Source organism: Ylistrum balloti, unplaced genomic scaffold (genome assembly GCF_031769215.1).
Source record: "Ylistrum balloti isolate Yb309-2 unplaced genomic scaffold, AGI_CSIRO_Ybal_v1 Utg370794, whole genome shotgun sequence".
Taxonomy (NCBI): Eukaryota; Metazoa; Mollusca; class Bivalvia; order Pectinida; family Pectinidae; genus Ylistrum; species Ylistrum balloti.
The window spans coordinates 485,477-506,776 of record NW_026782463.1 but is presented as its reverse complement, the minus strand read 5'-3'; the positions used below and the strand labels follow the sequence as shown (position 1 = coordinate 506,776).

General features: G+C 37.4%; 1 protein-coding gene across 1 annotated transcript; it reads right to left on the bottom strand.

The window, feature by feature from the left end:
- Positions 1-1,384: 1,384 nt before the first annotated feature.
- On the bottom strand, positions 1,385-10,592 carry LOC132558534 (NFX1-type zinc finger-containing protein 1-like). The gene is made up of 3 exons (XM_060223110.1): positions 4,316-10,592; positions 3,227-3,303; positions 1,385-2,266 (listed from the first exon to the last, which is right to left on the bottom strand). The coding sequence occupies exons 1-3, from the start codon at positions 10,590-10,592 to the stop codon at positions 1,385-1,387; spliced, it is 7,236 nt and encodes a 2,411-aa protein (XP_060079093.1).
- Between the last annotated feature and the right edge of the window lie 10,708 nt (positions 10,593-21,300).

Sequence of the window (21,300 nt, the reverse complement as noted above, 5' to 3'; positions counted from 1 at the left end):
TGATACCTCACGTTTATTTGTCTACATGTATTTGTATTTGCGATATGAGTGATATAATTTCTTTGCATTTCAAATACGACACCTTTCGTTGATCTGTGATCTGACTACTGGACTCAGCTTATGGCCCAGACACCAAGCCTCCAATGTTGAGACTAAACACAGTCTTGATAGCAAATAGGATGTATTTGTAAATGCTCCCAAGGAGCAAAACAAAAACTCCAAGATAAATTGACTAAATCACCAGGGAAGGATCAACTCCAGAGATAAATTGACTAAATCATCAGGGAAGGATCAACTCCGGAGAAAAATGACTAAATCACCAGGGACACGATCAGATCTGAGGTAAAACTGACTAAATCTCCAGGAGCAGGGCCATACCCCGTGGTAGGGCGAGTAAAATCCTCCAGGGGAAGAGCAAACCCAATGGTGAAGTCAATGCAATCCCCAGGGGAAGACTTAACCTCTAAGAAAAGTGACTAAATCCCCCAGGGACAGGATCAAACTCAAAAGAAAAATGACTACATCCCAAGGGTCAGGATCAAAGTTGAGGTAAAATGACTAAATTCCCCAAGGACAGGATCAAACTCAAAGGAAAAATGACTAAAACCCCAGGGACAGGATCAAACTCGAAGGAAAAATGACTAAATCCCAGGGGTCAGGATCAAAGTTGAGGTAAAATGACTAAATCCCCAGGGGCAGGATCAAACTCAAAGGAAAAATGACTAAATCCCAGGGGTCAGGATCAAACTCGAAGGTAAAAGGACTAAATCCAAGGGGTCAGGATCAAACTCGAAGGTAAAATGACTACATCCCGAGGGGTCAGGATCAAACTCGAAGGTAAAATGACTAAATCCCCAGGGACAGGATCAAACTCGAAGGTAAAATGACTAAATCCCAGGGGTCAGGATCAAACTCAAAGGTAAAATGACTAAATCCCCAGGGGCAGGATCAGATCTGAGGAAATCTGGTATCATTATATTGGTCACAAAAGATATAGGGATGATTGTACAATGTGATGTTAAGCTTCTCCTAACATTGTAACCCTGTCAAAGAATTCCTGGACACATATAAACCATATCTTACCAATGGAAGGCTCACCAATGGTTGGCTGTTAATTTCGAACTCATGGTAATGTCATATTTGATTGTAAAGTTCCAGTCAATGGGAAGAGGATATTCAGATTTAGTAGAACACAGATAGTTATATCAATGATTAACATGTATTATACCTATATAACTCCTGTCCATGCATTTCCCATTGAAGTTTCCATGTACCTCTCTCTGTTAAGCATTGTTCTGGGTACCTCATCCATTATTGAAGTGTTAGAACAAAACTGCTGTTTATGACAATATTCATAGGGTATACCTGTGTATAACAATAGTGTCTACCGTTCCCTTCTTCCTCTGCGCCTACCACCTCTTCCACGATCTCCTCTACCTCTACTACCATCTCCTCTTCCTCTACCGCCATCTCCTCTTTCTCTGCTGCTATCAGCTCTACTGCTTCCACGATCACCTCTATCACCTCCACCTCTTCCCCGACCTCTATCACCTCCACCTCTTCCCCAACCTCTATCACCCCCACCTCTTCCACGATCACCTCTTCCCCAACCTCTATCACCTCCACCTCTTCCCCAACCTCTATCACCTCCACCTCTTCCACGATCACCTCTTCCCCAACCTCTATCACCTCTACCTCTTCCACTATCACCTCTATCACTATCGCTATCTGTTCGTCTGCAGCTATTATCTCTACCTCCTCTACGGTGTTCTCTCCCTTTTTCACCCTGTCTGTCAATCGACCCATCGCCTGTCCTTCCTTTTTCTTCCCATTCTCTTCCGAATTTCCGTCTTGTATCACCACCTTCACTCTCTCTATATCCTACTATATTCTCCCTGTTCTGCCGTTCACTTAAGATTCCATCCTCTCTATACCCTTCTCGTCCTCTGGTATTTTGCATCTGCCACCTAAAAGAACCTGTATCTGCTCTTCGACCTACAACGCCCTCTCCACTCTCTCTTTGGTTAACATTTCTCTTGTCAGTAGCGGTATAAGTCGGTTCCGGTGAGAACATTACTTCTTCGGCATTGTTTCGACCTTTTCCGGAATTGCGTCCACCTATTTCAGATCCAAACCCAGTACCCCTTTCAAAACCACTTCCTTTTCTGCCTTTTTTTTCACGCCCATTTCGTTTTGAGTCCGGCCCTTTTTTACCCACAGCTTGTTTCTTCTCAAAATTGACTCGCCATTTGTCCAAAAATGTTCTCTGAAGATAAAAAAGACTTCATTTGAAAAGGAACTATGTGAACAGAATCCAATTATTACATTCCTATTTGTATTAAACTATTACAACTATATTGTATCAAAACATGTGAAAATAATTCTTCTCTGAAAGTCATATATTCAAATAACGTTTTTTAATATGTGAGAAAACCAATTGACTTAACAGAAGAAATATTAATATATCGATTAAAGTCGATAAAGAAGAAGAAGAAAAAACAATATCCACTGATTTACTGCCTCCTTCGTCTTTTTAAGACATAATCAAAAAAGTCTATAAATTAAACGAACATGGCCGCAAAAAGTTTTGTTTTGATATTGTAAGTGTCACGTCAGTTACGTTTTTATGCCATTCTGATATTCCCAGTCGCTTTCCAATGTCCAGTTTGACCACTCACTAATCAATTTATTGGTATTTACAAAACGCATGATGGCGAAGAACAATGTAGTGACACAGTGCGTAAACTTAATAACTCAAATTTAACTCGGAATTACGAATAAAGTGAAATAGATAGCCATAATTTCTGCAAAAGTCTCACAACATGCAACGCTTTGACATAGTTTCACTTCGTCAGGCTTGATTGCTTTCTCATTTGATAAGTTAACATCTGCCAAGGTAAGCTTCCTCCGAGAAATTCTTTGGTTCTCTTCTGCTCATTTGGCCATCGTTTGCTCTTTGATTGACATTGTAACATTGTTTCAACCATTCCCATACGCTGATCTGATGTGTTGTCCACATTCCTTATCATTTATGACGCAGAAATCTACATATGCTGTATCTACAGGAAGAGATTTTCCCTATATGGATATTTCAGTTGAACAGAACTGGTATTGTTAAAAAGGTGATGTACTTGATATATATATATATATATACAATAACAACGAAAACATCAGAAAAAGTCGTTCTACCATAATGTCACTTTAAAGCAACCTCAAGGCGACTTACATAAGTAACTGCCAAAGGAATCCCTGATTCACATTCCAGGCACTTTTCGTCTGGGGAGGCAGCGGGTTCCACGTGACCTTTGAAATGGATTAGATATGACATCAGCCATACACCCTATCATCAAATACATTTCATCCATTAAAGTGTAGAAAATAATTTTAAAAAAGTATTAGGTCTTAAACTCAATATATGTTATTGATGAGGTGTGATGTCTAATCACTGCAATAATTGTACTTAGATTTCGGAAAAAGTTGGAAATTGTCCACAAATGTACACATATAAAACGGTGATGTTAGAATGTTACACATGATTACGCGGGGATGACAACAACGCATGGCCTACACTTAATGAAGAATAATCATTCGATATGGCTTCTTTTAGGTTGGTTGTGTTGTACATTATGTTTTATGTGTAATGAAGATGGAGTGTTGTAATTTTTGACATTACGAGAATGACGCACTCTTTATCACCTGTACAAATATTTTTATGATAATACGTGTGATATCCCGCGGTCGTCGTGATAGACTGAAACTATCATTCAGAGCATTGTAACCGCGCCCAGGAAAGAGCTGGAGAGTGCGAATACCGCCAATATGACTTAAATATCAGTTTGATAAAAAGCTGTTTTTACGTGTGCTTTCAAAACAGTCTAGACATGTGATAAACAAACCCTACTGATTCGTCCCATTTTATCACTACAGCGAACAGAAAAGTTTGTTTTTAATAGGTGTTCACAAGTACCAGTTATACATTGATTTCTCTAATTTAAGTATCATACTCACTGATTTGTACGATATTTGGTGATAAATTATTATTTTGTCTGATATCATTACGTTTATATTGTATTAAGTAAACTTTCTTAATTATCAATGTTCAGTGATACTACGAATTCAACTTCATCCTGTTTACAGCAACATGATGTTCGCTGATACCATGATTTTGCTTATTACTTTCTCGATTATTAAGCCTGTAGTAGACGTGATATAAAACATACTGTGATCAACAGAAGCATAGACTTGAGTCAGCACAAGTTAACTTGTCCCGTATTCTCCGAAAACCCTGGAAAAAGAAAATCGTGTACATTGTTACCTTTAAGGCATATAAACCACTCGTTTGGATGAACACCAATAATGCGGAGTGTAGGAAAGGTCATGACCTGGTTGACTTCTGACTGGTCCAACAGTAGCGCCCCAAGAGTTTGTTGCACTGTTCTCAGCTCTGTTAAAGACAACATTTGTGATTTTCCGATGATGTCATCAACATCATGCAAAGTTTTTCTTGTTTTTGTTTCCGTACTTAATTTTTTCTTTTCTTTTTCTCGCTGTACAGATTTCAGTGCATGCTGCACATCATCTTCATCAGAAACATTGAGAAAATCGAGCAGTTCATCCTCCGAATCTGAACGGCCTAAGAGGAGGTCGCTTTCGTCCTCAGAATCAGATGAAGAAAGATCAGTTTCACGGGTGTTGGCGATGAGGAGAAGCCATGTTGCACACAGTTTAGTCAACGTCTGATTTACGCTGGATACCTTTTGATGTGTAATAGCTACTGAGTTTTGAAAACTATCGAGAAACTTAGTCAGCTGATCAGCCGTGATTATAGACCAATCAACAGACTTTTCTAGAGAGTCTCTACGATTTTTAAGTTCATTTTGAAAAAACAAATACGTGTTGAATGTTCGCAAATATGATTGAGTCTCCTCTAATCCTCCACATAACAACGGGAAAAGAAGTTCCATGTTGAACTCTTCTGATCCGATATCCAGAACCTTCTTAATGGTCGTCAGATTCTTCCACTGCTTCTTCAGGCGATTTGTGTAGCGTGAATGCCATCGTACCACTTTTTCGCATTCTGGGCAGCACAGCAGAGTAAAGACAGTTGTTTTTCTAGCGAACAGTGTGTCCAAATACTTGGCACTATGTTCATGACCACAGTCTTCAAGCCGCACAATACGGATGTCTTCTTCAGAAATCAATTCGTCGCTAAATTGCTGAAATCTGTCTGGATTACAGACGAGGCAGAGACTCGGACAAGGATCACCGCAGTATCCCATACACGGGTGTTTACATTTCAGCAGTAGTGGACATGGCTGATCACAGGGAGGTCTTTCGCATTCCTCATGACAAAGACGGGAGCAGCTACGATGCGGACACTGTAGAGGACACATTTCCATACACGGTGTGCATTCACGACTACACGGATGATGACAATGGCGATGAGGACAGAAGTTTGCACACTTTTTGTAGCAAGGTTTACATGACCCACATTTGTTACTTGTGCAATTATGTCCACAAATTTGACGTTTTCCACACGGTTCTTCACAATCACCATGAATCGGAGTTCCGAAACACTGTATGCATTTTCTTTGACAGATATGACCACATGCCATTATTTTTGAACAGCGCGAGGAACAAGTTTGCTTCGCCAACAAATGACATTCAACTGTAGTGGTGTGGCCACACAAAAATGTTTTCGACACAAGGGTTTTGCACGCAGGAAGTCTGAAAATAGTACTTCTTATTTTCTCTTCTTCCAGGTCTGTCTTGATATAACAAGGGATAGTTACTGTATGCCCGCACTTTGGTAGCACGTAATCAACGTCCTCATTGCATTCATAATCAGCTGAGGGTTTATCCCTTCTGAATATACTATACCTAGTATTGTTAAGGCGTGTATCGGAACACTTCATGTCCCGGTTATGGCCACAAATTAAAGGCTTGCTGACGATGGTATCACATCTTGCAAAATAACTAGGAGTCGCGTAACATTCAGTTTGGATAGTATGTCCACATCTTGGATGAGGTTTGCTTACGATCTCCTTACATCGATACAATGCAGATGACTCGGAACATTGCATTTTTTGTTTGTGATGACATTTTGGGACTTCCTTCGTAACTAGAACTTTACAGGCTGATGTGTATCGGGAAGACGACGGATCGGCTGAACATTTCATTTCCATTTCATGATTACAAGTTGTCAAGTGTTTCATGACCATCGTCTGGCAGTCTACACTTCCGGGATCTTTGTAACAAGGAATCTCCTGCATATGGCCACATGAAGGTATGAGTTTTCTCATTTCTACATCACAGTCACAGCTCGAAGGGAAGTGACATTTCTTTTGGCATGTGTGGTTTTGATCGCAACTTTTCAAGCATTTCTCTTGGCATCTTGCGGTTTTAGACTCATGACATTTAATTACCTTAGTATGTGAACATGCCCATGATTTCGTGACAGCTTCTTTGCATGGATGAAGACGCTCGTATGAACTGTTGAATAGGCCGCAAAGAACGTCATATTTGTGACCACATTCATCGCGTGTTTTCGATAAATATTTAACACAGCTAACACTTTGAGGCTCCTTCCAACACTTCATCTCCGTATCATGACCACAGCTCGGTAATGTTCGGTGAACCTTTATCTTACATTTGTACAACATCACATCAAAAGAACATTCCATCTCGGCTTTGTGTCCACACGACTCAAGTGTCCGTTCTACCATTAGCAAACATTTCTGATTTTTTGGATTTTCCCAACATTGCATTTGTGCTTCATGTGAGCAAGGGTCTAGGGTTCGAGTCACTGTTATTTTACATCTGTGGGTTGCCTTGTCGATATGACACGGAAGTTTCACAACATGGCCACATTCAAGCTCACGGTCTACAATGATGCTACACCTAAATGTCTGAATTGACTGACAACATTTCATATCTGCTTCATGTCCACAAGGTAGTTCTTTTTTCATTACCACTGGACAATCACAGTCAGCGTCAAAATGGCATTGTCTTTCGCAAATGTGGTCATTTTCACATTTCTTTTTACATAGCCGTTTGCAGACGTACTCGGTATGCGCTCTGTCTATTGGGTGACAGTAGAGCCTGCAAGCGTGACCGCAGGATAACCGGAAGTCACATTTCAATTCGCACCCCCCGTCTCGCGATTTCAGGAAATCAGAATCATCTTCTGCTTGTATACCATCAGCATGTGGATGGTTTTGACAGTAAAGTGGCAACGATTTTCCAAATTGTCCTGCCTTGTTTACTTTCTGTACAATATCAGCCCATCGTGAATTTCTGGATTTGAACAGATCAAAATTTCCAATCACATATAAGCCTTTCTTAGCACGGGACAGAGCAACACAGATCCTATTTTCCCTCGAGAGAAACCCAATCTTTTCTTCTTTATTGCTACGGACAATTGACAAGAGGATAATGTCATTTTCTTCTCCCTGGAAGTTGTCTACAGCAACTGTTCGGACGCCTTTGAATTCCTGTATTGGCATACAATTACGAATACAGAACATCTGCCCAGTGTACGCGGCAAGCACTGTGATTTGAGTGCCCTTGTATCCCTGCTTCAGCAAATACCTACATAGATTAGCGACATATCGTGCCTCATGCTTGTTCGAATAGCTCCGGATATCGTCTGCATAATCCTCAGAATGGTTGTGATTGATGAAAAAAACATCTTTTCGCACACCCATGATATGTTCGTACTCAAAAACGTTTTCGTTGTCATCCAGAACATGATATATGTCCCGGACAAGTATAGAAATTTCCGGTCGCATCCTGTGTTGCCGTTGTAAACAGTGGTTTTGCATGCCGTTGTTCAACATCCGTTCAAACATTGACAGTGATAAGTTGTACTTCAGAGCCAGCTGCATTACTGACGGCTTTGGCTCCAGCTGCTTATGGTCTCCTATGAGGATGAGGTGTTCACATCGTGGACTGAGGGCGGTAACAATGTGGGCTTCCAACACTTCAGCAGCCTCCTCTACAATTACTATTCGAGGCCCTATTTCCTTGAGGACATCCTGGTATTTTGCTGCCCCAGTTGTTGTCATACCTATCACTGTAGATTCGTTTAAGATTTCTGCATCTACTTCTTTTTTCTCTTTTTCATAGGCTCTGATTGTTTGAAAGTACTCCTTTTCTAGTTCCCGCAACCGCTGGTTCTGGTGTTGTTTATACAAGTCAACCCAGTACCTATATAGTTGCCAACGTTGTTCAATTCTGAGCTTCTTTATACTTTGCTGAGTGTCTCTGTAGTCTATCATGTCATTGACTTCCAGTCTGGCCAATGTTGCTTTTGCTTCATTCTGTACTAATGATTGAAAATATTTGTCAAGGTTTGGATTTGCATCTATGCTCTTGCAAACATCAGTCATTTGTTTATTCACATCAAGACCAATATGGCCATGGAACTGCACATAAAACACGTCATCTTCGATCTTTCTGTCATTTTCTACTTTCTTTGCTTCATCGTCCTCTTGCTGGTCTTCATTTTCTTCTTCTGCAGGGGTTATTTCTTCTTTCCTCTTTTGAACCCTTTTCATTTCGGAGGTATTTTTGTATGCTTTTCTGGATTTCTTGAGCCAAGTGTCTTTATCTGCTTCCAGCCAACTATATAGCCTCTCTTGCAATAGTTCTTTGTTCTCAACAAAGTAATTTGCATCCTGTCTTGTAATGAATGGGAGTAATAAGCGAACATCTAGGATTGTATCCTTAAGATGGCAAAGAACATATTTTATAAAAGATATGTCTTCATTATGCGTTTTAATGGATTCGTAAAGTTGTTGAAGTTTCTGACCTTGTTCTTGCCTGGCATTTGCAGAGCGATGGTGACTATAACGGCGCGTTTTCAAAGAGAATTCTTGCATAGCGTCGTTGTCGGATCTTCCACCAACCCTCACAATCTCCTGACGCCATTCCAGCTTGTTATGATCGTCAAGAAATTGAATGATGCCTTCCATAAATTGGTCCAAGGCATGATTAGTGTAGCAGACAATCAGTAGTTGATGCTTAGTTTCCAATGACGTCTTTCCAGGTGTATTATGGCGTCTTGAATTATTTCCTTTCCAAACATCCTTGTTATGAAGAAGAGTTTTGGCGATCTGGAGGCCGACATGCGTTTTGCCAGTACCCGGTGGGCCCTGTATTAAGACAAATTCTTGTGTAAGAGCAGCATAGAAAGCTTCAAACTGTGACTGATCAAGGTGAAGCTGTTCAGCTGATGGCCAAAGACTAGCAGGACCGTTTAAATCTACGTGAAGTGGTCGACGGCTGTGCGACTGACTTCTGAGTATCTTCTTGTTCAGAACTATTGGCCTCAGGTCATAAAAAGCCTTCTTATCGCTCAGATATAGCGGTCGGTCGACGTCTTTCTTGCAGCTGACAATATACTTTTCAAAAGGCAATTCCCCTTCCTCAAGCCTCTGAAGGCCAATCAGCACATGTCTGTAGGCTTCAAAGTAAGCGGTAGATTCCACCATTGTAAATTGAACATTCAAAGGTAACCTCATCATGCCTACTTCCGTCGGGAAAGTTATTTTGAAGCTATGCTCATTCATAAGGACATCCCTGTCTGATTCTGTAACAACTGCAAAATACATGGTATGAAAACTGTCGGCCGACAGACAGATTAATGAACCATACAACAATCTACGGCTAGATTTCCATTTAATTTTCTGTGAGTGTCCAGGATCAAGTGTGACCTTGTAAATGTGTCCTTCAACGTCATATCCACTATATTGAATGGAGACGTTTTTATACAGCCGTCCGTCCTGCAGTCGCCGAACGCTGTGGCCGACGCTAACCTCCTGAACATACTGAGTAATACCCTCACGTAGGGGACTAATGCAGTCCTCTCGGTAAAGGCGGAACTGGACATCCAGGTAGTGATGTAGATTGTCGTAGCCACCTCGCGCCTTGTTTGCACGAAGAAATGCCCCTCTGGATCCCAAGAAGATGTCGGAGACTCTAGGCAATATCGGTATATTACGGAAGTCGTCTGGTGGGGCTTGTTTCTCAAAAGGTAGTCGCGGATTATCACTAGAGTGAGACACCATTCTCTTCATGACACTGTCTCGCATATCTGCTAATGTTTCCGACAAGTTGACTAAACTTATCCTATGCTCTCCAGTAGCCGTCAGGAGCATATCTTCAGCATTTTTCTGTAGAATAAGTATCAGGCCAAATGCATTTGTAAATGAGCTTGGAAGACGCATTGATATTTGTTGTAGTACTTCAACTACATCGAGAATGAATCCAAGAACTTTATATTCATCATTGTTGTTTGTCAAGGCTGAGGACGTCGCAACCAGTTGCTGCATGAAGAAATTCGAGCCGACAAGGACACTGAGCAGGTCTATAACCCCAGCCACATCCCTACTACGTGATGCTTTCAGTAGTACTGCCACCATCTGAGTGACGTAATCAGGGGCATGACCTGGTCGACTGAGGGTCACTTCCATTCGAGGTCTCTCTGTGGTTATCAATGAGTCGAGAACCTCTTCACTTGTTGTAGATTCGGTAAGAAATTCCCTTAAATAACTCCCAGTAAACATATGTGTTTGCTTTGGTAAGGCCATGTTGTACGATAGAATTTATATATATAAACAACTCGTGGCAGGGTACGTGTTGGTTTGGTCCCAGGACATCATTATTTAGAATGAGATCCACGCCTGGAACATGAAAATTAATGAATTCAAATACACATCTTTTGCATGTGTTTTCTCTCCCTCTATTTTCTTAAATATAATATATACATAATTTGATAAGTATACACATAATGACAATTTAGAACTAATGACATGTATATATATTCCCTCTCCTTTGGTCGAAGAATAAAATTAAATGAAGATCAAAAGATATAATATTGAAAAAAGGACCAACAGAAAAACAACAACAACAACAAAAGAAAACCAAACGACATGGTTACCATAGCTAATATGAATGGTGTCGAAAGTAAATTCGAGGATTTTGCGTAAACCTTGGATCAGCAACCACACAGTATCTACAAACGCCTGTTAATACACCCAAGGACAAAATGGCGAAACAGCTGCAGTGGCAGCAATATTAGACCGAGATTGGTACTTTTTATACCGTGTCCAGGCCATGCCATTCCATCGTGACGTCATTATAAAACTTCCTTTAAATGGACACCGTATTCTCACTACCTTAGCTAGTGTTGACGTAAACACTTCCTCTAACTCTTCTCAATCGGCTTCATATTAAGAAACATTTATAAGCGGTACATAGGTATTATGTTTCTAAAGAAGAAGAAATCTGTGTTGTAATTGGTAATAGTAATCTTATGAAACGATAAATATAATCAAACCTACCTATCTTGCTTATTTGATGATTTCAGAAACATACAAACTTTGATGATATAATTCTAGACATATATCTGTGTAGGACAAGGAATATGTATTTTTATTACACATTACTTTGATATATTTAAACAAAGTATGATGAATGACTTTTTAAAAATTTCGTAAGATCTCGTCTCCATGAGACATGAGAAATGTTGGCTCAACATCCGATATTTACAATATATATAACATTTGTAGTAATGTCCCGTCAGTGTTGTGTGTGTATGTTACAATATAATTTGATTCTCTGATAAACAACCATTTTCATTGGTCACAAAACATAATAAATCAACGTCATTTTGTTACGTCATGTTTGAATAGACAAAGCGTCAACATCAGAAATTATCAAAGAAAGGGGTCGGTATCAAATGTCAATAATATTCCAATCTACGATGCAATTATAAGGGTTCATTTCAATTAATTTGATTATTTAAACAATTAAATAAATACAAAATAACTACAAAAATGAATTCAACACAACTGAAAAATCAAACCATAAAAATAAATGAATATTGTTATTAAATAAGAAGAAATTCCTTTGCTTGTACCCTTTATGACTTACAAAAGTCCAAAATGACAACGGGTTGGGGGGATGGGGGGATGAGGCAATAAGATAACATGAAATACAAATTATTTTTTTCGTGGGGCCCCTTAACAGAGGGACCCAATTATTTATCTTGTACACTGAAATTATCACTTCGTAAAAAAATGCATCATAATGGTCTTTTATTTGATAGATATAAAAGTGTAGTCATCCAAACGTCACACATAAATTTTCTGACTTATTATAAATATATATTAAATACACATTACCAAACAGAAGAAAAAAGTTGTCGAGTGGTTACTTAGAAATTATAATGTAAAAAGAAGTTTACACACAGCGGACAAATGAAGGTATAGTCATTATGACAACTCGTGTCAGATTAAAAAAAAAAGAGTATTTTTCAATGATCGACACTGGATTCAGAAAGAATATTTTAGAGACCGAGATTGGTGACAAAAACACGGGACATTGAGAAAGTACATTCTAACGGTTCAGGCTGGTGTCGGGATCAAGAAATAAGGAGAAAATGCAGTTTAATGGTCCAGTCTGGGTCAGAGTCACAGAAAAGTGAAAAAATGCATTTTAATGTTCGGAGGAAAAGTTCACAGAACAGAGGGAAAATACATTTCATTGTTCGAGACTGGGGATCAAGGTCACGGGACGGGGAGAAAATACATTTTAATTTCAAATACTGGTGTCGAGATCACGGAACAGTCAAGAAGTACATTTCATTGTTCGAGACAGGGGTCAAGGTCACGGGACGGGGGGAGAAAATAATTTTAATATCAAAGACTGGTGTCGGGATCACGGAACAGTCAAAAAGTACCGAGACTGGGGTCAAGGTCACGGGGCGGGGAGAAAATACATTTCATTGTTCGAGACTGGGTTAAGGGCCTCAAGGGGCACTGAGAAAGAGCATTTGATTGTCCAGTCTTGTGTCAAGGTCACAGAACCGTAAATGAGAAAAAGCATGTTAATGCTTAAGACTGAGATCAGGGTCATGGAGCAATGGAAACGTACATTTCACTAAGTAAAAATCTAACATGAATGAATGAGATACCAGTATTTTTCTCCCATCGATAAGATTTCTGTAAAATGTCGTCTGGACGACAGAGACAGTGTGTTTTCGTTTGTTTCACTGTATCGTAATGGATTAAATAGACCATCTCTAGAATATCTAAAAACAAACAAAAAACAAAACAAAACCAAAAAAACGAAAAACAAAACAAAATGGGGCGTTCTCCAACACATCGTTATCACTTTCCTTCATAAAACACGAAAGTTTCAGTCTTAAGAGTTTCAATCGTCTACAAAGGTTTATACCGCCCTATTCCCCCAATGGACCAACATCCCTAGTAAGTTTGCATGATCTACTCACCATATGAGTTCTTTACAATGTCGACCTTCGTCATCCATGTTCGTCAGCTGTACTGCCTGCTTGGTTATTTATCTAAATATGTCGCCTATGTTAACCAGTGTAAATTGTTCATACTGGGTTTCACAAAACACTGTACTTTCGCTTTCGATTTAGGTCTACCCTAGTTTAACAGCGGTAGGACGTTTTCAGAAAATTTACAAATCTAAAAATAGATAAGTGACTGTACACTAGAGATACAGGTTCGGCGAAAACGTTTTTACGAGTTATTTCCCATTAACTTGGTTCGGTAGTACGAAAAGCGGTTTGGTATTTCTAAAAAGTGAAAACTAAAGTTTAGTGCGTTTTCACTAATCTGTTTAGAGAGAAGTAAAATGTACGTACATAAATTAATTATAATTAAAAGGATCGATTCTGGACGTACATGTGTACATCACAGAAACTTAAGTGTTAAATTTACTAAAAGAAGATGATACGAAAAGCTACAGTTGTCAGTGTATGTGCATATATCGTTTTATTATCCAGGCAGATCAATTGCATTATTCACCGGTCGAATTCTCCTCTTTGTTAATGTCCTATTTACAAAGTTCAATTACTCAACAAGCATGTCTTCTTGTCGCCTGGAAAGCGCTTCAATGCAGAATTTCATCGAGTCAATAATATCTTGTCATGACAATATAAAAGTATTTAGAAATACATATTAGATAAAGCGGCATCCCTGTCCCTAGTTCGAATTATATCGACATTCTGTCGATTTTCATCAACTCCTGGCTAATATAAATAGATCAATGGGCGTCAGAATGATTTTAACTCCCTCGGTCCCAGCTGAAAAAGGGTACGCATTAAGATGCGATATAAGTTGGACATAGACGATTTTCACCTGGGGCCAAAGATGTTAAGGAAGTTGGTCCAGATGATTAACAGACAATCACCAGTTCGTACTATTATCTCGAAACGGGAAATATTCCTCGGTATGTCGCATTGATTATTTTACAACGTTGTCCCAAGCGTGTTTAAATATCAAAACAATCAAATCGCCTTATTAATATTAAGGATATATCGCAAAGAAAATAATTATAAAATTAGAACCAATTCGCTTATTAATTGAGTTTAATGACAAATAATTATGTTAGTTTACTACAAATTAGTACAGCTCTCCTGACGCCTATTTGTGTATAATTAGTATATATTTATGGGTTAACAGCCATCACTGTAACACGCATTATAATAACTATAGTGAGCTCAGAGTATGTGCCCTACCTGTTATACCCATCAATCTATTCATTACGCCATTTATATCGGACATCTATAAAGTATTTGTTCAAAGGGATGAAAAGTATAACATTTACTACGCATTCTACGAAATCTGTTTTTCATGGTATTAGTTACAGCATTTTATCAAATGCACTTGCATTGCATGCTTAATGCGTTTCCACACTTGCTTACGTCACGCCTCTTCTGGCTTTCGGTCTCTCCAACTATTCGTTTTGTTGATGGGCGTCGGCGCAAGCTGGTGTACGTATTTACTGTTGTCAAATAGAAACTGGTTAGGTTGACAATGGTGCAGTAGTGATGTTGTGTTTTTCGTATGCGCATGTGCGACTGTTTTCCTTGACTCTAGGATTTCGCGTCGGTGCATTAAAACGAAAATAATTATGAACTTTGTCCCGAGTTTCATTTCCTCGCCACACCGACATGTAAATTAACAAAGTTGTATCATCTTACAACAAATTAAACCGAATATCGAAAATTATATGCATGAACAATGAATTACCTTTAATCTGCATTCATGAGTAATGTGAATGCTAACTGTGAAATTCAATTTGAAGATTTATCATTTATCTATGAGGGATACATATAATGATGGTTGTCAGAAAAATAGTAGGGGGAACGAGGTTTATTTTTAACAATATATAGCAATAACGGACATAAAGAGATAAAGACAGTAATGATATAAGAATTTACCCATTGGTTTGCCCCATCAAAGGGCTTAAGTGACAGAGCTTTACTTTGGAAATATTTCAAATTTAAAATTAAAAATTTAAGCATCAAAAGTTTCTCTGGACCAGTGAGCTCACGATACTCTAACTTTTTACTATCAACGTTTACACCAAGTTCAAAATGTATTCCCAACATTTGCAATACATTTTCAAGCTTCAAGACATTCTTTAATTTATCTTTATCTTGCACTGTTGAGGTAAAAGTTGAATTTTCTGTTATGTTTTCCATGCACCTAAGATGAGCTACAAGAAGATTAAATCATTTGTCAGCAATGCGTAAAAACATGTGAAGGTGATCAATCACAACACGGTGGGGTGAAATTGTAGGGAATAAAGGTTTGTTTGACACAGAGAAACAATTATTGGCATTTTTTTCTCCTTTTTCCCTTGGACATATTTTTCCTTGTACCACATTGTACTTGTATTCAAGCCTAGGCCCTTGTGTAGTATCATCCATAGACCAAGTTTTTGACAGATCTAATTTCTCAGTTTTGCTACATTTGCAGTAAAGGCAAAAGTATTGGCAAGCAATTGAAGGTATTCCACAAACTACCAAAAGAAATTTGTAATCACCCCCAAACATTATTTCAACTCTGAAATTTTTTTCATTGACTGTCAGTGTTGTTCCCTGTAACTGGCCTTCATCTTTTCTGAGGTCATCTAGACCAATGTCAAGGTCTTGATATTTCTCTTTTGTTCTAATAATAGCTAATGGGTAGTTACCCTGCGCAGAAGCACTCTTGTTCTCATTGATAATGGTAAAAGTCACATTTACAACATGAACTCTTTTTACCACATCAGTGCCATCCTCAGAAGTTTTAATTCTGATGTCTCCATCTGGTGCACAAGTTTTTGTTCATATCTAATATATTACACAACACATTTACCAAGTAGTTTTTCAGAGATTGTTGAACACCAAGACCATCTGGAGTAATTTTAATATTGAACTTAAGACTTTAATTCAGTCACAATCGTACTGATAGCATAATTTCTTGGAAGTGCTTGAAATAACATACTCAATTCATGGTATGCTTCATTACTAATATTGAAAGTATCCAAGATAGGAGTGAAATAGGAGTAACCCCATTTTCTGTCAGAAAACTCAGTGCTGTTCTACACTTTTCTGTGTCTCGTTTCCTAAGTTATGATTGATACCCAGGCGTACATTCTGTGAATCGTTTGCGCTTCAATGTTTTTTTTTCATTTCTTGAGTTTCTGTTGCTAAACTTATCATACATAACTTTTTTCTTAAGTCATTGTTTTCTTTTTCCTTTTCTTCTAACTGCCTCTGACTGACTGCCTTTATTGTTTCAACCATTAACTGTGTCTCTTCCTTGTCAACCATGACATCCCAACTATATTTTGAAAACCCGAGTCCCTCCTTAAACTTCTTGATCTGATTCCCACCCTTTACTTTAGCTTTCAAAGCCTTTGTCTTTAATCTGAAAAGCTCCGCTCTTAAATATTTAAGACTAAGGTCATATATATATATATAAGACACTGGTAAACAACGATAAACAAGTTACACATTTATATTTTTATTTCAAGGGTTAGGAATTTGAAGTTTCGTGTTGAATGGATAGACTACGGTGTGGTGACTGATCATTACGCCCCGATGCAAGTTCAGCTGAGTTTAAACCTAGACTCATTAAATATGTCGCTATCATTGTTTCGTTAGAGCGTTAACCCCAAGTATGTGTTTAGATATCAAAACAATCAAATCGCCTTATTAATATTAAGGATATATCGCAAAGAAAATAATTATAAAATTAGCACCAATTCGCTTACTGATTGAGTTTAATGACAAATAATTATGTTAGTTTACTACAAATTAGTGCAGCTCTCCTGACGCCAGTAAAAAAAAAATATATATATGTATGTATGGATAAGCAGCAATCATTTTAACATATATCATATGATGCTATTCAGGTCGATATATGTTTGTTCCACGTATGTTATTCCAAACGACCCCTGCATTACACTAATGTACATAGGGCAATGATAAATCACTCGAATAAACTGTAAACTTTTAATAAACCAACACTACTCTAAATTATACTTATCCGTCTGGAAAATATATATATTTTCATGATATAGTTAAATAAATAAGTGATGTCATCTGATCTTACGTCATTTAAAATAATTTTGATTTATTTTTCTCCTGTCCTCAGATGTTGTTGATTGCATCTGCATGACGTTTTCTATCACGGAGTAAATAGTTGGTCAAGTAAGAGTTAGCTCCCTTTAACCTATGGGATGAAGGGGAGAATATCGACGCCATTCTCGTGTACAGAACTGTATATGTTCTCTCTTGAGAAATAAGTTCCCAACGAATTAGCTTTTCCTTGTTTGATTGAATTATATACTTAGTATGTCTCCTCCTTCTGTAAAATGTTTAAGTCTTGTTTAGGTAAGATAATCCGGGTTTCTACATATATCATATATTCTTTGTTATATATATATATATATATATACCCCCTTTCGATATACTGGGTTTCCGCCCTTTTACTTTCTTAGGACGACGCAAATAATCCAATTATCTATGAAACATGGTTTTTTATTGGCCTTTTTAAATATCATCAACTCATTACTAATAATCAACGTAATTTCGTAACGTCCGATTTAATTGGTCAATGCGGCGGTATGAGATATCATTAATGAAAATGGTGTATTATAAAGTAAAAAAAAATGTAACCTTTGATTGAATAATGATAATTATCTTCATCCTGATTAAATAATGAGGGTTATCCTTAATTAATCCTTAACGCGATGTATTGTGTGCGTTTTGTAGATTCTTAATATGCATTCAAATTAAGACATAATTCAATATTATATATTATATGCGTCTTAAATTTAAGATAATTATTTATATATAAAATCTAGCTGTAACATAATAATTCATGCTCATATCCTGATTGTAAGATAATCATTTGTAGATAAATTAGGTAAGATAATCTTTTATTATTTGTCAAAAGCTATGTTTCTTTTTTGCTTGTTTCAGGTTTTTGATTTCTCGGAAACAGTTCGTTAGATATCTGTGGGTTAGATTTAAACATATTTTATTGGTATCAAATATACACAAGCAGGATTGGGCACAAGTTTTCTAACTTATATTAAGCCCTTCCCTATATAGTTTGACAAAATACATATTAACAAGACAAGACGACATGTTTAAATACAATTACTATGCGAAGAGAGAGAGAGAGAGAGAGAGAGAGAGAGAGAGAGAGAGAGAGAGAGAGAGAGAGAGAGAGAGAGAGAGAGAGAGAGAGAGAGAGAGAGAGAGAGAGAGGGAGAGACAGAGAGAGAGAGACAGACAGAGAGACAGAGAGACAGAGAGACAGAGAGAATTTAATTAATATCTTGTAAATCGGTCTCTCCTACAATGAACAACACTAGTAAAAATACACTTTTCAAAACTTGCAAACTTTCCTAGAGTTCGTCACATCCCGTGCTTATTTCACTTTCTCCTGTCATACGGGTCCTTCAAGTAAACATCACCGTAAGTGAGTCGGAGAAAAGAGAGACCTAACATTTTTATAGTGGGTATATTTGTACTGGAGTATAAACACTACGTACAGACGTTAATAGGACAGAAAGGAAGGAATGTTTGTATATGGACTGTGTTAGTGTTGATAGAATAAACAAGTGTACACTTTAGGTTGCGTGTTTTTATGAAATCTTTCCCCTGCATGTGCATTTTGGTTCATCTGTGTTGTATGTTTGTTTTTCTTCTGATATTATGTAAACAAACGTCTTCTTTTTGTATCTCTGTCTGTGTCTTCTTTGCTGTGTGTATTGTTGTAACCTGCTCGCCACTTGATGGGTACCGACGGCCGGGGTACTACTATTGTTAGAATAAATTTTATTTTATTTCATCACGTGATATATACAGCACAATAAATGATTTAAACATATTTTATTTTCAGTATTAGATAAAAGGATCAGAGACAAGTTCTAGCAACTTATGAACTCTTCTTCATAAAAGAAAACACAAATGATGAACATACTGCACGTGACACATATTTATAGTATAAATATGTGAAGATAAGTAATTCGTAGACGTACAATTGTAAGTTTAAATCATTTTGTCAAAAGGAGGACAAGGTAAGATGATAGGAAAGAAGGAAAAGAAGAGAAAAAAGAGATAATATAGATAGGTTAATAAATTTAAGTCATATCCCACTGGAAAGGAATTCGGAAACAAGTCATTGACTTATATAAATCCGTTTCCTGGAGTTCGTAGTCAGACATGACGTTACGCATTCGTAAATACTACAGAATGAAAATGAGATATATCACTACAATATGAAATAATAGGAGAACAGGGAGATAGTGGGGAGGAAGGAGGAAGATGTTGCTCTTGTCAATTTAAGCGAAGAAGATATATATCTAACAGTTATGTTATTTCCATTCAACCGATATTGTCATTTTCCAAATTTACTTCAAAGAAAGCACCGACTGTTTTAAAATTAGGACATTGACACAACCAGAATATATTTCTTTAACGTTTAAAACATTAGGTACGGATGAATATTTCACACCTGATGCTTGAAGACAACGTATAAAATTATATCACTAACAAGCACGTTGCCTCACCGTTGCCTCTCTCTATACAGAGATAGTTTTAGAGAACTATACAGAGATAGTTAAGGGATCTATACCGAGATAGTTAAGAGATCTATACAGAGATAGTTAAGAGAATTATACAGAGATAGTTAAGAGATCTATACAGAGATAGTTAAGAGAACTATACAGAGATAGTTAAGAGAATTACACAGAGATAGTTAAGAGATCTATACAGAGATAGTTAAGAGATATATACAGAGATAGTTAAGAGAATTATACCGAGATAGTTAAGAGAATTATACAGAGATAGTTAAGAGATATATACAGAGATAGTTAAGAGAATTGTACAGAGATAGTTAAGAGATCTATACAGAGATAGTTAAGAGATCTATACCGAGATAGTTAAGATAATTATACAGAGATAGTTAAGAGAACTATACAGAGATAGTTAAGAGAATTATACAGAGATAGTTAAGAGATCTATACAGAGATAGTTAAGAAAATTATACAGAGATAGTTAAGAGATCTATACAGAGATAGTTAAGAGATCTATACCGAGATAGTTAAGATAATTATACAGAGATAGTTAAGAGAATTATACAGAGATAGTTAAGAGAATTATACAGAGATAGTTAAGAGAACTATACAGAGATAGTTAAGAGAATTATACAGAGATAGTTAAGAGATATATACAGAGATAGTTAAGAGAATTATACAGAGATAGTTAAGAGAACTATACAGAGATAGTTAAGAGAATTATATAGAGATAGTTAAGAGAACTATACAGAGATAGTTAAGAGATCTATACTATACAGAGATAGTTAAGAAAATTATACAGAGATAGTTAAGAGATCTATACAGAGATAGTTAAGAGATATATAAAGAGATAGTTAAGATAACTATACAGAGATAGATCTCTTGATTTATCACATAATCCTCTTGTTATTTCGTAAATTCGTCCATGTAATATTTTTGCGTATATGTTACTAACGTACCATATCCAGGGACCGCTGTAGTTGTGAAATATACCGTCAGGTGGCGCTCAGCTCGATACACATAAAACACCGCCTTTGAGATTTACTGTCATATTTGAAAATTATCAATCTTCACTCGATGCAATCACGGAAATGTATACGGCACCGCGCATTCCATATAACCTGTTTAAATCAGTCATTTTCCAAAATTCGATGATGCTAAATCTCTCTGATAATAGCTTCAAACGATAGCTTGATAGAATTGGTCTGCGTCCAATTCCGATAGAAAATGGAACTTGATGAAAGCGGAAATTTTTCTGTACATTTAATCCAGTTTCGGTTCAACGCTTGACCCCTTACCGACGCCATGTTGGCTTTTGATATGAAACAAGTGCGAGTTGCCTTGCATTACGCCAGCCTCACAGTGTTTTTAAATGATAAGGGTCATAAACTAAACTGTAAA

Coding starts and splice junctions, on each gene's coding strand:
- LOC132558534 (XM_060223110.1), bottom strand. CDS start 10,592: ATGGCCTTACCAAAGCAAACACATATGTTTACTGGGAGTTATTTAAGG. Junction 3,304..4,315: donor GTGGTTTATATGCCTTAAAG/GTAACAATGTAC, acceptor TCCATTTCAAAG/GTCACGTGGAACCCGCTGCC. Junction 2,267..3,226: donor TTCCTTTGGCAGTTACTTAT/GTAAGTCGCCTT, acceptor TTTTATCTTCAG/AGAACATTTTTGGACAAATG.